We start from the raw sequence: 13284 nt of genomic DNA, 5'->3' as shown, positions 1-13284 counted from the left end.
ATAATCAAGGCTATGTGAGACACAGCAAAAATAAAAATCAGCACTTGGATTCACTATCACTAGGCCAGTAAAAAGAAAATTTTACTGAAACAATCTTTTTTTTTTTTAAATCTCTTAGAATCTGCTTTGATAAATATATGGAAATCAGAGAACCAAGTGTTTCACTTCATAACTAGAAATATCTACACAGAACCTGCTTAGTAGATATACATATTAATAAACTGACCATAAAAAGGGTCACTACTAAAAGCTCACCATTTCTTGAGTGGTCTGCCTCCTAAAGATTTTTTAAAAAGCTGAGATTTTTCTGTTTACTTCCTTGGAAAAATAGCTGTCCCCACCCCCACCCCCCAGAAAAGCTCTGCAAGATCCCTTAAAAGGACTCATGGGTATGAATTTACTGACTTTTGGAATACCAAGCATACCATATGGTAAAGAAAACACAATCAATCCCTAACTTTTGTTTATAATTCATACAACATAATCAGTAAAGTATAAGAATGAAGCCTAATTCACAGATGAACAACCATTCATACACCTCTAAAATCACTAATTCTGAGCTTTCTCAACATGGCCATCACCTCACATTCTTCTACTTCTGCTGACCAGTCATTGCTCTTGCACAGGTGTCTTGTTACCTGTGACAGAGAATGTTGATTGCTTATCCCAATACCTATTATTCTCTTCCTCCTTATTAACAAAACCCCTAATTTCTAGCCAGCAAAACCATAGCCCAGAATAAAAGATGACAGTCTTTTGCAGCTAGGTTGGTGCAGACAGCTAAGTTCTATGGCACTTCTAGAAAGCTGCTTAAAAAAAAAGAAGTCAGCTGTGTGGGACCCCCTCCCACCGCCCTTTGCCCTTCTTCTTTCCTACCTTCTCCTGGCCTACACCTCAGGCCTGATGGCTAGAGCTCTAGTAGTCACCCTGTATTTTGAAGTATCCTTTAGCTGAAAACCACTAAGAAAGTGGAGTGGAAAGAAAGAAGCTTTGGTCCTTGATGACACTCTGACTGTGTCCTACCAGCCTGGGCCTGTCAACCTCCAGCCTTCCTTTTTGTGGAAAAGAGTTCTACTCTGTGTAAGCCACAGTTCACATAGTTGAACCTTATCCTAACTAACAGACTTGATATCCAGAATCTTCTAGCTTATAATAGTGATAGGTGCTTACGTAATTCACTTCGATGATGCCTTGACACTCTGTACCCTGCTTCCAGCCTGAATTGTATTCTCCTGGTCACAGGGGCTTAAAATCTTAAAATCATTTTGACTCTTGTGTCCTTCCAGTTTGTTACGATTTAATACCTATTTTTCCTCCCCAATATCTCTCAACTGTCCTGTCTTTTGCATTCACACTGTCCTATCTAATATAAGCAGCACTGTATTCTTAGACTGCAACAGCTTCCTAGCTAGTCTCTGGGACCCATCATCACGCCCTTCAATTCTCCTTGGAGGTAGCTATCAGACTTCTAATGATCCCTCAGCCTGGTCCTTCAGGTCTTCCAATTTAGCTCCTCCACACTTTCTAGTACTCTAACCAACCCATACTCAAAAACTGCTTCCAGTCTGAAGTGTCTTCCTTCCTCTCATATGCAAATATTAGCCATCAAGGTGTACTTCCAAGCTTCATCTCTCCCAAGATGTGTTCCCCGGATGGATTTGTTACTTAATTTTTGCCTCACGAGGAATTTGTAGAACCCATGGTAAGAGAGGGAAGCATGGTGTGAGATGTGCATGGTGTGAGAAAGGCCAGATCACACAGAGCAACAAGGCCAAGTTAAAGATTTCTTATTTTTTTCTGAAGAGCAATTGAGAAGCCATTGATGGGCTTTAAGAAGGGAATAAAGTCACATGTCAATCGTGTTTCAAAAACATTACTCTGACTGCAGAATGGAGTAGTTATTGGAGAGAGATCAATTCTACAGCTAATTTGGTTAGCAGAAGGGGAGAATACCAGAAACAGATTAAAGAAGCTTGATAAAGCCGGCCCCCCTATAGAGGGAGCTTGAAATTCAATATTCTAGAGGAAAATGATAGTCATTTGAGTAAATACATGTTCACCATAGAAAAAAACTGGTAAATATTTATTATTATTATTAGTGTTTATTTACTTTTGAGAGAGAGAAAGACAGAGGCAGAGACAAAGCATGAGCGGGGGAAGGGCAGAGAGAGAGGGATACACATAATCTCAAGCAGGCTCCAGGCTCAGAGCTGTCAGCACAGAGCCTGACACGGGACTCAAACCCACGAACCGTGAGATCATGACCTGAGCTGAAGTCAGACGCTTAACCAACTGAGCCACTCAGGTGCCTCTGGTAAATATTTATTAAAAGAGCTGGTGTGTAGAATTTATTACTAAATGTTCTACCAAGAATGCACTGACATTTGCAATGCTTGACTCTTGACTGGATCTTGGTTTAAAAAGAAAAAAAAAAACTACACAAGATTTTTAGGAACAACTGAGGAATTCTGAATGTGAAAGGATATTAGATATTTTGCAGCTACAGGACGTAAGCAGTATTATGCAGGAAACTGTCCTTATTCTTAGAAGATGTGTTCTCAGGTGTTTAGGGGTAAAGTGCCTCATACCTAAAACTTACTTCCAAATAGTTCAAGGAGAAATAAAAATTTAAACACACACACACACACACACACGTACATGTACATACATACACATATATGTATGCATGTATGTGGTCGGGGGAGGTTTACGGGGTATTTAAAATGTTTTCATACAAAGATGAACTGCAGGAGGAAAAGACTTAACGGCATTTCTTCCTAAATTAGTGAAGAGGAACTTCTTCCCTGACCTATTTGTGGCATTCATATTCTTTTACTTGATAATCTGAAATAAGCTATTTTTAATCTATATGGAGCCAAGGAAGTCTGGGATCTTAAAAACTAAACTACCACTTGAGGATTTTCACCCAAGAATGATCCCTTCTACAAGCAGTTAACAGATCAATACTCCAGCCTTCCCTTTAGTTTCAAGCCTGGCTACTCTTGGATTCCATTCTCAGCCTGATTAAGGACAGTGAGGAAGAAATGCCAGTCGTTTTTCAATCTGGAGACATGTTCTGGAATCATTGTCCAGTGTCTTTGTTTATTAACCCTTTAATACAAAGTTATCAATTCCCACTGTGGAGCCATTTCAGTGAAGAGCAGGTACACAAATTCATATTCAAATAATCTTTTATTGTGTTGCTCTCTTCTTTGTCAATGCTATTATCCTCCAACACTGAGACTGTTGGCTAATTAGACCCTTGTTTTTACTGAATTTGACAGCTGACAGCAGCAGAAACAGAAGCAGACAACCATGAACTATTTCTCTCCAACCAGAAGAAAAGTGCTTCCCTTGCACAGGAAGCTAGTGCACCATACTCTCCCCACCTATAAAACTATTTTCTAGGAGGCAGTAATAGTCTTAGTGATAACAAGCCTCTTAATCTGAGCAATCAGAAAGCTTATTACTCTAGGGGTACCTGGGTGGCTCAGTTGGTTAAGCATCTGTCTGACTCTTGATTTCACTCCAGGTCATGATCTCACAGTTCATGGGATTGAGCTCCATGTTGGGCTCTGTGCTGACAGCACAGATCCTGTTTGGGATCCTCTGTCTACCTCTAGCCCTGCCCCTCCCCCACACACTCTTTCTTCTCTCTCTCAAAATAAATAAACTTAAAAAAAAAAAAAAGCTTATTTTTACAGAGCTATCTCCTTCTGACTAATGGAGCAGGCATATAGGTGAAAGTCCTTAACTTAGCCCAAACTTGTGCTGACAACCAGCTTGTATAAAATGGATAAAAGACAAAAGGAAAAATAAAGGCCTACACCAAAATGGATGTTGAACACTTCCAATATGGCATTCATTAAAGAAAACTTTTTAAGTTCATAAAACAAAACTAGAAGCTACAGCACCAAGTTAAATTGTGGCTTTGTTTGGTTTTCAGGTTATTGTGTATGTTTTTTAAACCAGACCTAGTAAGCCATATACTAGAAGTTTTCCCAAACTTGAATCAGGTTAACGATGTAACTTACTCCATGAGGAGCACTGCTAGGTGTGATGGGAAAGAAGAGAGTGAGTGACAAAGGGTTCCTAGTCTAAAGAAAGGCAAGGGCTGACTTCCAAAGGGGCCTCAGCAACTTATCTCTCTCACCCAAAGAAAGTAGTTGACCCTTTGTTGAGTAAGAAGAAACTCTATTATGGCAACAGGAGAGACAGAGAATCAAAAACACAGATAATTTCACATCTCATTTTAGCTATAATTTTCTCTAGCCATACTTTTTCACCACAGCTTCTGGAAAGAAGCCAAACAATCTTGTATCACATCATCTCCTTTAATCTTCCCTCTCCCATCTACTAGTAGAAAGATGGCAAAAAGAATGCAAGCAGAAGAAGGAAGAGAAGTGAAAGGTTTGGAAAAATCAACTAGAAAATTCTCCACATTACTTGGATGTGCGGGATGACTAAGGACTGAGATTTATCCTGCATCTTATCCTCTCTTTGCTGAACTGTACCGCCACCTACTACTCTTTTAAACTACCTTGCAGAGGGTTCAGGGTACGCAAGAACAGTTTTGATTCTTGAGGGGTGTGCTCCAGTATCAAATGTACTAGAAGAAAATTCTGTGTGTTTGCTTCTCCACCTATGTTTAAAGGGTTCTCTTTGGTTTCTTTCACAATTGCTCTAAGGAAACACTAGAGAAATCCTGAAGCGTCCTTAAAGACGGAATATTAAGAATTTGTCTCTGTTTTAAGCCTTCCTTTCTCACGGCAAATGGTTGAGTGCACCCTACTTCAAGCAATCAGCAAAGAGACATTACCAGCTGAGAATTAAGACATGGCAGATGGAAAATCTGGAACGTCATGAAAACTCTAGCTGCCCCACTCTTGAGGGCTGAGTGTTCTGAAAGAGAAATCCTGTGTTTTACTTCAAATAAAAGATAAATGGAAAGATGGAAGTTTCATTAACAACAAGGACAGAAAATGGGAAGTCATCTTAAAAGCACATCAACTTAGAAGAGATTTTTTCACATCTGTATCAATAAAGTTGCATTTCAGTTAGGAAGCAAAGGTTGTCTATGTTCTATTTTCAATACACAGTTATCCAACACAATGTCATCTGACTTTAAACAAACAAGAGGCCAAGGTCCAGTATCAATTCCTATCCCACCATTCCTACCTAGTCTCCCAGCAAGTTAATGCAAATCAAAGCAAGCATTTCAGTGCTGCTGGTAGTGAAGCCTGTTCCTTTCCCAAGAGAGGCCTGTAAAACAGGACAGTCACTGACAGCAGTACAATTACTGACACAGATACAGACTTTATGGACATGTTTATCTCCGCTGTAAATCCATACTCTCTCTCCACTCCGATTCACGAGTCATAAAGAAATTGCAGATAATGAAAAAGTTGGGGAAATTTACAGCATGTCGGAAACCTCAGACAGCCAGAAGAAATTAAAGAGCTGACTAGGGATAAATCACACAGGTACAATTAAAACTTCCCGCATACCTCCTTCATTTCCAAACTGAGGCACAATCCAATGGAGCTGATGAAAAGTTGAGGTCATGACTCCTCAGGCTGTAATCATTTCTTAACTAACTGCATGTTAAAAATTAGCCAATTCACTGGTCATGCGTAAATGCTGACTTCTTGCTGCTACCTTGCTTTCCTTTGCTCTCTACCAGAAGCACCCATGAAGCAGTTCTGTCTGTAAACAGGCCAAATTGCAACAAGCAGTAAATGGAAAGGTGATGTCCCTTCTCCCACCGCCATCTCTGTAGGTACAGGACCTCTTTTACCATCACCAATGTGGACCGAGCATTAAAATGAGAAAGTGGAGCTACGACGGGTGAATGAAATTGGAGGGTTCTTCTTCCTCAATAAATAACCATTCTGACGGTTTCATTTGATCTCTTTTCAACATTCCAAAGGAGATTTTAAAGGACTGTTATGTTTGATACTAGAATAAGCATTACTTCCGGTGATACTTGTTTTTCAGTAGTGGACTGAGCTTAAAGGTCCATACTCTTAGGTAACCATCTCAGCATGAGCTAACATGTGCTTTAGCTTTAGCACTGCCTTAAACCACTCAACTTTTATTTTTTACATTCTTCTAGTCACTAAGGCTCCAGGAGGGGAGGAAAAAAAACAAAAAGGGGGGAAAAAGGCAAAATCAAAAATCCTAGACTTTACCAGAATCTATAAGTGCTAACTAATGTGTAACTCTTATTCCAATAGAGTAAATCAGAAAAATACTAAAGAAATAATGTCTATTTCTTAAATAATGAGACTTACAGATCCCACATGATTAAAGACTAGAATGTGAGTTAACGGTTGGCTCCCCTATTCTATAAGCCTACAAAATCCTCTGTAAAGGAAGAAAAGGAAGAGTCTATCACATGCTACATTCTTCCATTTCCCCCAACATAGTTAGATGAAACCAGCAGGTTTAAAAAACATCAACCCAAACATTTACAAGATCTCTCTGGAAAGCAGAAATGCAGAACACAGATTTTACCAGCTAACTTCTACATGTCTGAACCAAACCAAGAGTATCAACAGTTATACACAAGTCAATACTAATCTCTGTACTTCTTTGTAGGATGAAGCTACAACCAAATTAGCTCTATATGATTTTGAAATTCTGAGACCTGTCAAGAAATCAAAGTTAAGAGGCACTTTTTTTTTTTCCTGGAGATATGGAGGATGCAATTGACATGGTTTCGATTTTGTTCCTACTGACCCCTTGATGATTTCAAGTCCATTTTACACTTCAGAGAATCCAAATGTCATTTTCATTTTATATGTTAAGATTTCACTCTCAATGGAATAAAAATGCTTCTAAGAAAATACTGAGAGTTTCAATCCAGACATCTCTACCATTAAAAACTTAGGTTATATCTAGCTCATGAATCTCAAATCTATTCACCCATAAGATGTAAGACATGGTATCTGATCTGTTTTTGCTTATAATGAAGAGTTACTAAAGCTCCTAAGTGTTAGATTGGTGTCCAGTATCAAATAAGAACTGTTAAACACAGGCAGAGTTTTATTTACAAGTTTCCAAGAGGCAAATTATCATATATTATCAAATGAGTATTTGAGTGAAGTCAAGAAACATATCTACTATTACTATTCTAAGAGGCAATGATACCCCTGGATCAAGCATCAGAAAATTTGATTTCTAGTCCAGGTTTGCAAATAACTAGGTGTGTGGGCAAATCACGGAAGCTCTCTGAACTTCAGTCACCTTATCTGTTCAAATGGGATTACAGTTGACCCTTGAACAACACAAGTTTGAATTGCATGGGTCTACTTACACGTGGATATTTTTGATAAATACAGTACAGTACTATAAATGTATTTTCTCTTCCTTATGATTTTCTTTTTATTCAATGTTTATTTTTGAGAGAGAGTGAGCAGCGGAGGGGCAGAGAGAGAATGAGACACAGAATCCAAAGCAGGCTCCAGGCTCTGAGCTATCAGCACAGGGCCCAACACGGGGCTAGAACCCATGAGCCGTGAAATCATGACCTGAGCCAAAGTCAGACGCTCAACTGGACTGAGCCACCCAGGCACTCTGTTATGATTTCCTTTATAACATTTTCTTTTTTCTGCTTATTTTATTGTAAGACTACAGTATTTAATACATATACAAAATATGTGTTAATCAACTGTTTATGTTATTGGTAAGGCTTCTGGTCAATAATTAACTATTAGTAAATAAGTTTGGGGGGAGTCAAAAGTTCTATGAACCATTTTTGCCTGCACATGGGGTTAGCGCCCCAACCCCTGCATTGTTCAAGGGTTAATTATGGTAAAATAATAGTGAGAATTAAATGAGAAAACACAAGAAATACAGCAGGCTCAAAAATGTTACTTGCCTTTCCCTCTTCACGAGACATGATTCAGATTCCTGGTTGTCATTAATGAGCTGGGTAGCTGTCCTTAGTCAAGTCCCCTAACATCTTTAGGCCTCTGTTTCTGCATCTGTAACATTAGAGGGTTGGGACTCGATGATGTCTAAGATCCCCTTCCAGCTCTAGCATGCTATGATTACTGATTCTGGCACTAAATTACTGGCTGACCATGGGAAAGTTACTTTCTTTCTTTAGATCTCACTTTCCTCACCTTCATTTTTTTTTTTTTTTTTTATTTAATGTTTATGTATTTTTGAGACAGAGAGAGACAGAGCATGAACGGGGGAGGGTCAGAGAGAGAGGGAGACACAGAATCTGAAGCAGGCTCCAGGCTCTGAGCTGTCAGCACAGAGCCCGACGCGGGGCTCGAACCCACGGACCGTGAGATCATGACCTGAGCCAAAGTCAAGACGCTTAACCGACTGAGCCACCCAGGCACCCCATCCTCACCTTTAAATAAGAGAAGCAGAAAAGTAGACAAGGATGATAACAAGAAATTCATGAAAGAAGGAAAACAAACTGGCCAGTGAACACAACTTTATTAGCAATCAAATGCATGTAAAAAACACTGAAACATAATTTCTCTATAAAACAGGCAAGTATTAAAAAGTTTAACAATATCCAGGCTTGGCTAAGTTAGAGGACTACAAGAGCTTTCATTTACCACTCTCAGAAATATAATTTGGACAAGTGTCCAAAGTAACAAAGGTCACTTTGTTAATATGTATAAAAACTGTAAATGTGCCATTCACTTTGATCCAGCAAAGGATCTCACTGCAGCATCATTTACTTTAGTGAAACACTAGAAACAACCTGAATGTCCACTAAGAGAGAATTAATAAAATATATGATAAATAATCTCATAATGGTATTCTTCACATTCATAAAACTAATGATTTTGCTACGTTTTCATGGACACTGAAAGATGATCACAATGAACTAAGTTGAAAAAGCAGGTTGTAGAATAGCATGATGCCATGCATATAAAATTTATATTTATATGCACATATGTGTGTGTGTACATATATGTATATAATATCTCTTAGAGATGTTTAGATTACTTAGAAGAATGTTAAAAGTGACTATCTGGGGATGCTGTGATTTTGCCTGATTTTTGCTTTCTTTGTATTTTCTATAATGAATATGTATTGCTTTATAAAAAATAAAGCTCATATTTAACTTTTAAAAATACATACTCCAAAAAACAAAACAAAACAAACTCCATGGCTTTAACAATTATTTTCAGTCAGATAAGTGATATCTCTTGTTCTTACAGTCTTTGACATCTAACATGTATGTAGTTAAATCATAAGCACTACACTTTATTTGCTTCACTTACACCTATGCTAAGCACTTTACACATGCCATTTCTCTAATCTCTCTACAGTGCTGTAAAACCACTTTTATCTTAAAATCCAGCAGGGCTTTTACATTTTAGAAGCTGTTTTCCCCACACTGATATTATTTTGAAAAGCATAAGAAACCCCAAACTGAGATCTTTAAGACCAGAAAACTGTCTTTACTTTTTTTTAAATGTCACTTTGTAAATACAAACAAATTTTATTCTTGGTTATCCTCCAAATCTCAGAAACACTGCTACATTTAGGAATTCTAAGCGGACACTAGGAATACACTCAAGATTACCAGAACCCAGGAAAAGCACATAAGAGTGGTATTTAACAAAGCGCACTGCATGATGGGTATAAGATCTGGGCTGGTTATCTGTTGTAGAATGGCTTCAATAGGCAAAGAAACCAGTATACTTAAGAATAAGAAACTGGGGCGCCTGAGTGGTTTAGTTGGTTAAGCCTCCAACTGTTGATTTTGGCTCAGGTCACGATCTCATGGTTTGAGACTGAGCCCCGAGTTGGGCTCTGTGCTGACAGTGCAGAGCTTGCTTGGGATTCTCTCTCTCTCTCTCTCTCTCTCTCTCTCTCTCTCTCTCTCCCCCCTCTCTCCCTGCCTCTCTCCCACTCACGCATGCTCAGACTCTCTCTCTCCAAAATAACAGACATTTTTTAAAAATTTAAAAAATTTTGGTGAGATGTAATTCATATATGATGAACTGCACATACTTGAAGTGTATCGTCTGGGAAGTTTTGACAACTGTATTCACTATTACTGAGGCAAAACTCTTCTGAGTTCTGTGAATCATGAGATTTTGTCAGTGTGGCTGGTAGGCATAGGCGCTTGTACTGGCCTGTGGTGCCAGCCACTGTTGCCCCTAATCCCTTGGGATGGTCCTCTCTTCAGCCTCAAGTCATTTCCTTGCATGAACGCACTGACTGGTACTCAGCTGAAGACGCTAGGAGGACCCTCTGCGGCTCTCCAGAGCTCCTGTGCAGCTTTCACCTTTCTACAACTCTCTCCTGTGAACGCCGGCTGTTTGGGTCTCTCCAGACTCTTAGCTCTGTGTCTTCAACTCAGGGAGTCTGCCAACCTCTGCCCGGATTCCCCCTCCCTGCACCGCAACGTGGAAACTCTCACAGCAGTGAGTTGGGACAATCACGGGGCTCAACTGCATTTACTTCTTACCTTTCAGAGATCACTGTCCTTTGTTGCCTGATGTCAGTGTCATAAAACCACTGTTTCATAAATTTTGTCACTTAAAAAAATTGTCTCAGGTGGGAAGGTGAATCTAGTCCCTGCTATTTCACCTCAGCCTGAAGTGAAAGCCTTCCAGTGGTCCTTACATGCCACTGACTTACATGCTCAAGGGAGAAATCTGGGACTCAACCCTGACACCTCTCTTCCCTCTCTCATGTCCCACAGGCAATCAATCAAGACTTTGTCCTAAATTACTCTCAAATTCAATGACTTCTCTCCCTGACCACTATCTGTACCCTGGTTCTAGGTATTAGTCTTGGCTACTACAATGACATCCTACTTGGTGTCCCCAGTTCCCCTCCTGCCCCCCTCCAAACCATTCTCCACATGGCCAGAAACTGAATGTGGCTTGTTTAAGCCCTTCAGTGACTTCCCAGTGTTCTTAGGATAATATCCAAAATCCTTACTACAACCTAAGAAGTCTTACATGATACAGCCTTTGTCTCTCTCAGCAGTCACTGTCTGAACTCCAGGCATATTAGCCTTCTTTCAGTTCTGCAAAGGCACTATGCTCCTTCCCTTTCCTTCACTCAATTTCCTTCATCTCCCTTTCCTTCACTCAATTAACTCCAACTCATTCTTCATACTTAACTACCTTTTTCTCAGGAGAACGATCACTACCCACTTGACCCCTGCCCCAGAGTGTGGTTAAAACAATTTTTCAGCAAACAATTATTTGTGTACTGCCTTTTCTACTAGAATGTTAGCTGTGTGACAGCAGGAACCATCTCTGTCTTATTTACTGCTAAGTCCTTGGTACCTAGCACAGTACCCTGAAAGTACACAATAAATATATGCTGTATGAATGTGAGATAATAACAAATTCTCTGCCCCTGCTTCCTGGCACAGGGCTCCTAAAACTCTTGTGATTTCCTAAGTGGTACGAACCCTAGGAGCATCTTTTGTTCTAATATTTAATCTTTGACCCTAGCTCCTGACACAGAGTTGCTGTGTCAAGCCCCAATGCAGGGCTTGATCTCATGAACTGAACTATAAGAGCATGACCTGAGTGGACATCAAAAGTTGGATGCTGTACCATAAGAGACTCTTAAATACAGAGAACAAACTGAAGGTTGATTGGGGGGGCGCCCCCGGGGCCCCCCCCGAGGGGAAAATGGATGATGGGCATTGAGGAGGGCACTTGCTGGGATGAGCACTGGGTGTTGTTGTATACAAGCGATGAATCACAGGAATCTACCCCCAAAACCAAGAGCACACTGCACATACTGTATGTTAGCCAATTTGACAACAAATTATATTAAAAAAAAAAAAAAAGTTGGATGCTTAACCAACTTAGCCACCCAACTACCCCTGGAGCTAAAACTGCTTTAACGTGAAATTTTTAAGTGTACATGTCAATGGCATTTAGTATATTCACAATATTGTGTAACCTCCACCTATATCAAATTCTAAAACATCTTCATCACTCCAAAAGAAAAGCTTGTATCCATTAAGCAATCACTCCCCATTTCCCCCTTCATCTCCTGTCCTTTCTCCTGATTGGCAACCACCAATCTGCTCTGTCTCTATGGGTTTATCTACCCAGGATGTCTCATATAAATGGAATCATACAGCATGTGATCTTTTTGTGTCTGGCTTCCTGGTTAGTACAATGTTTTTGAAATTATCCACGTTGTACTATGTATCAGTACTTCACTTTTATGGCTGAATAATATTCCCTTGTGTATATATACTATATTGTGCTTCTTATCCACTCATCTGTTAACAGACATTTGGCTTGTTTCCACCTTTCAGCTAACATGAATAGTACTGATACGAACATACAGGTACAAGTATTTGAGGTCTTGTCTTCAATTCTACTGGGTATATATCTAATAGTGGAATTGCTAGGTCACTAATTCTATGTTTAACCTTTAGGGAACCACCGACTTTCCACAGTGGCCACATCATTTTACATTTCCACCAGCAATGTATGAGGGTTCTAATTTCACCATATCCTTGCCAGCACTTGTTATTTTCTGTTTTTAAAAAAACTATTTTTGGGGCGACTGGATGGCTCAGTCGGTTGAGTGTCCGACTTTGGCTCAGGTCATGATCTCATGGTTTGTGGATTCGGGCCCCGTGTTGGGCTCTGTGCTGTGAGCTCGGAGCCTGGAGCCTGCATCAACTGGCTGCTCACAGATTCTGTGTCTCCTTTTCTCTCTGCTCCTCCCCTGCTGTGCTCTGTCTCTCTCTGTCTGTCAAAACTAAATGAATGTAAAAAAAAAAATTTTTTTTAACTATTTTTATTATAGCCATCTTAGTGGGTGTGAAATGATATCCCACTATGGCCATGGTTTGCATTTCCCTAATGACTAATGATGTTCATCTTTTTATGTGCTTATTGACCATTTGTGTATCTTCTTTGGAGAAATGTCCATTCAAGTCCTTTGCCTATCTTTTAATTGGATTGTCTTTTTGTTGTTGAGTTGTCAAAGTTCTTTATATATTGTAGATACTAGCCTCTTATCAGATATATAATTTACAAAACTTTTCTCCCATTCTGTGGGTTGTCATTTCGCTTTCTTGATAATGTCCTTTGATGCACAAATGTCTTTAACTTTAATGAAGTCCAATTTATCTACTTTTTACTTTGTTGCTTGTTATTTTTGGTGTCATATGTAAGAATCTGTAACCAGATCCAAGGTCATGAAGATTCATACTGGGCATTTTATAATCATCATCCAATCTAATCCTCTCAACAACCTAAGAAGATATTATAATTAACTCCATTTTAAAGACAAGGAAAATGAGGTTAG

General features: G+C 39.4%; 1 protein-coding gene across 3 annotated transcripts in view; it reads right to left on the bottom strand.

Annotated features, from left to right (window-relative positions):
- The window catches only part of LIN52 (lin-52 DREAM MuvB core complex component), a 108521-nt gene that overhangs the window by 62723 nt on the left and 32514 nt on the right, over nucleotides 1-13284 (bottom strand). Inside the window, exon 6 of one of the 3 annotated variants that reach the window (XM_040477685.1) lies at nucleotides 7710-7988. The exons of the other annotated variants lie outside the window; for them this stretch is intronic. Coding sequence (XP_040333619.1) covers nucleotides 7969-7988 — 20 coding nt within the window. The 3' untranslated portion in view covers nucleotides 7710-7968. Of the gene's footprint in view, nucleotides 1-7709; nucleotides 7989-13284 lie in introns of those variants that run through there. 3 annotated transcript variants of the gene reach the window in all.

The sequence above is a fragment of the Herpailurus yagouaroundi genome, unplaced genomic scaffold (assembly GCF_014898765.1).
Source record: "Herpailurus yagouaroundi ecotype Mexico unplaced genomic scaffold, PumYag 141, whole genome shotgun sequence".
Taxonomy (NCBI): Eukaryota; Metazoa; Chordata; class Mammalia; order Carnivora; family Felidae; genus Herpailurus; species Herpailurus yagouaroundi.
Note: the sequence above shows the minus strand (reverse complement) of the source record. Positions and strands in the feature narration are given on the sequence as shown.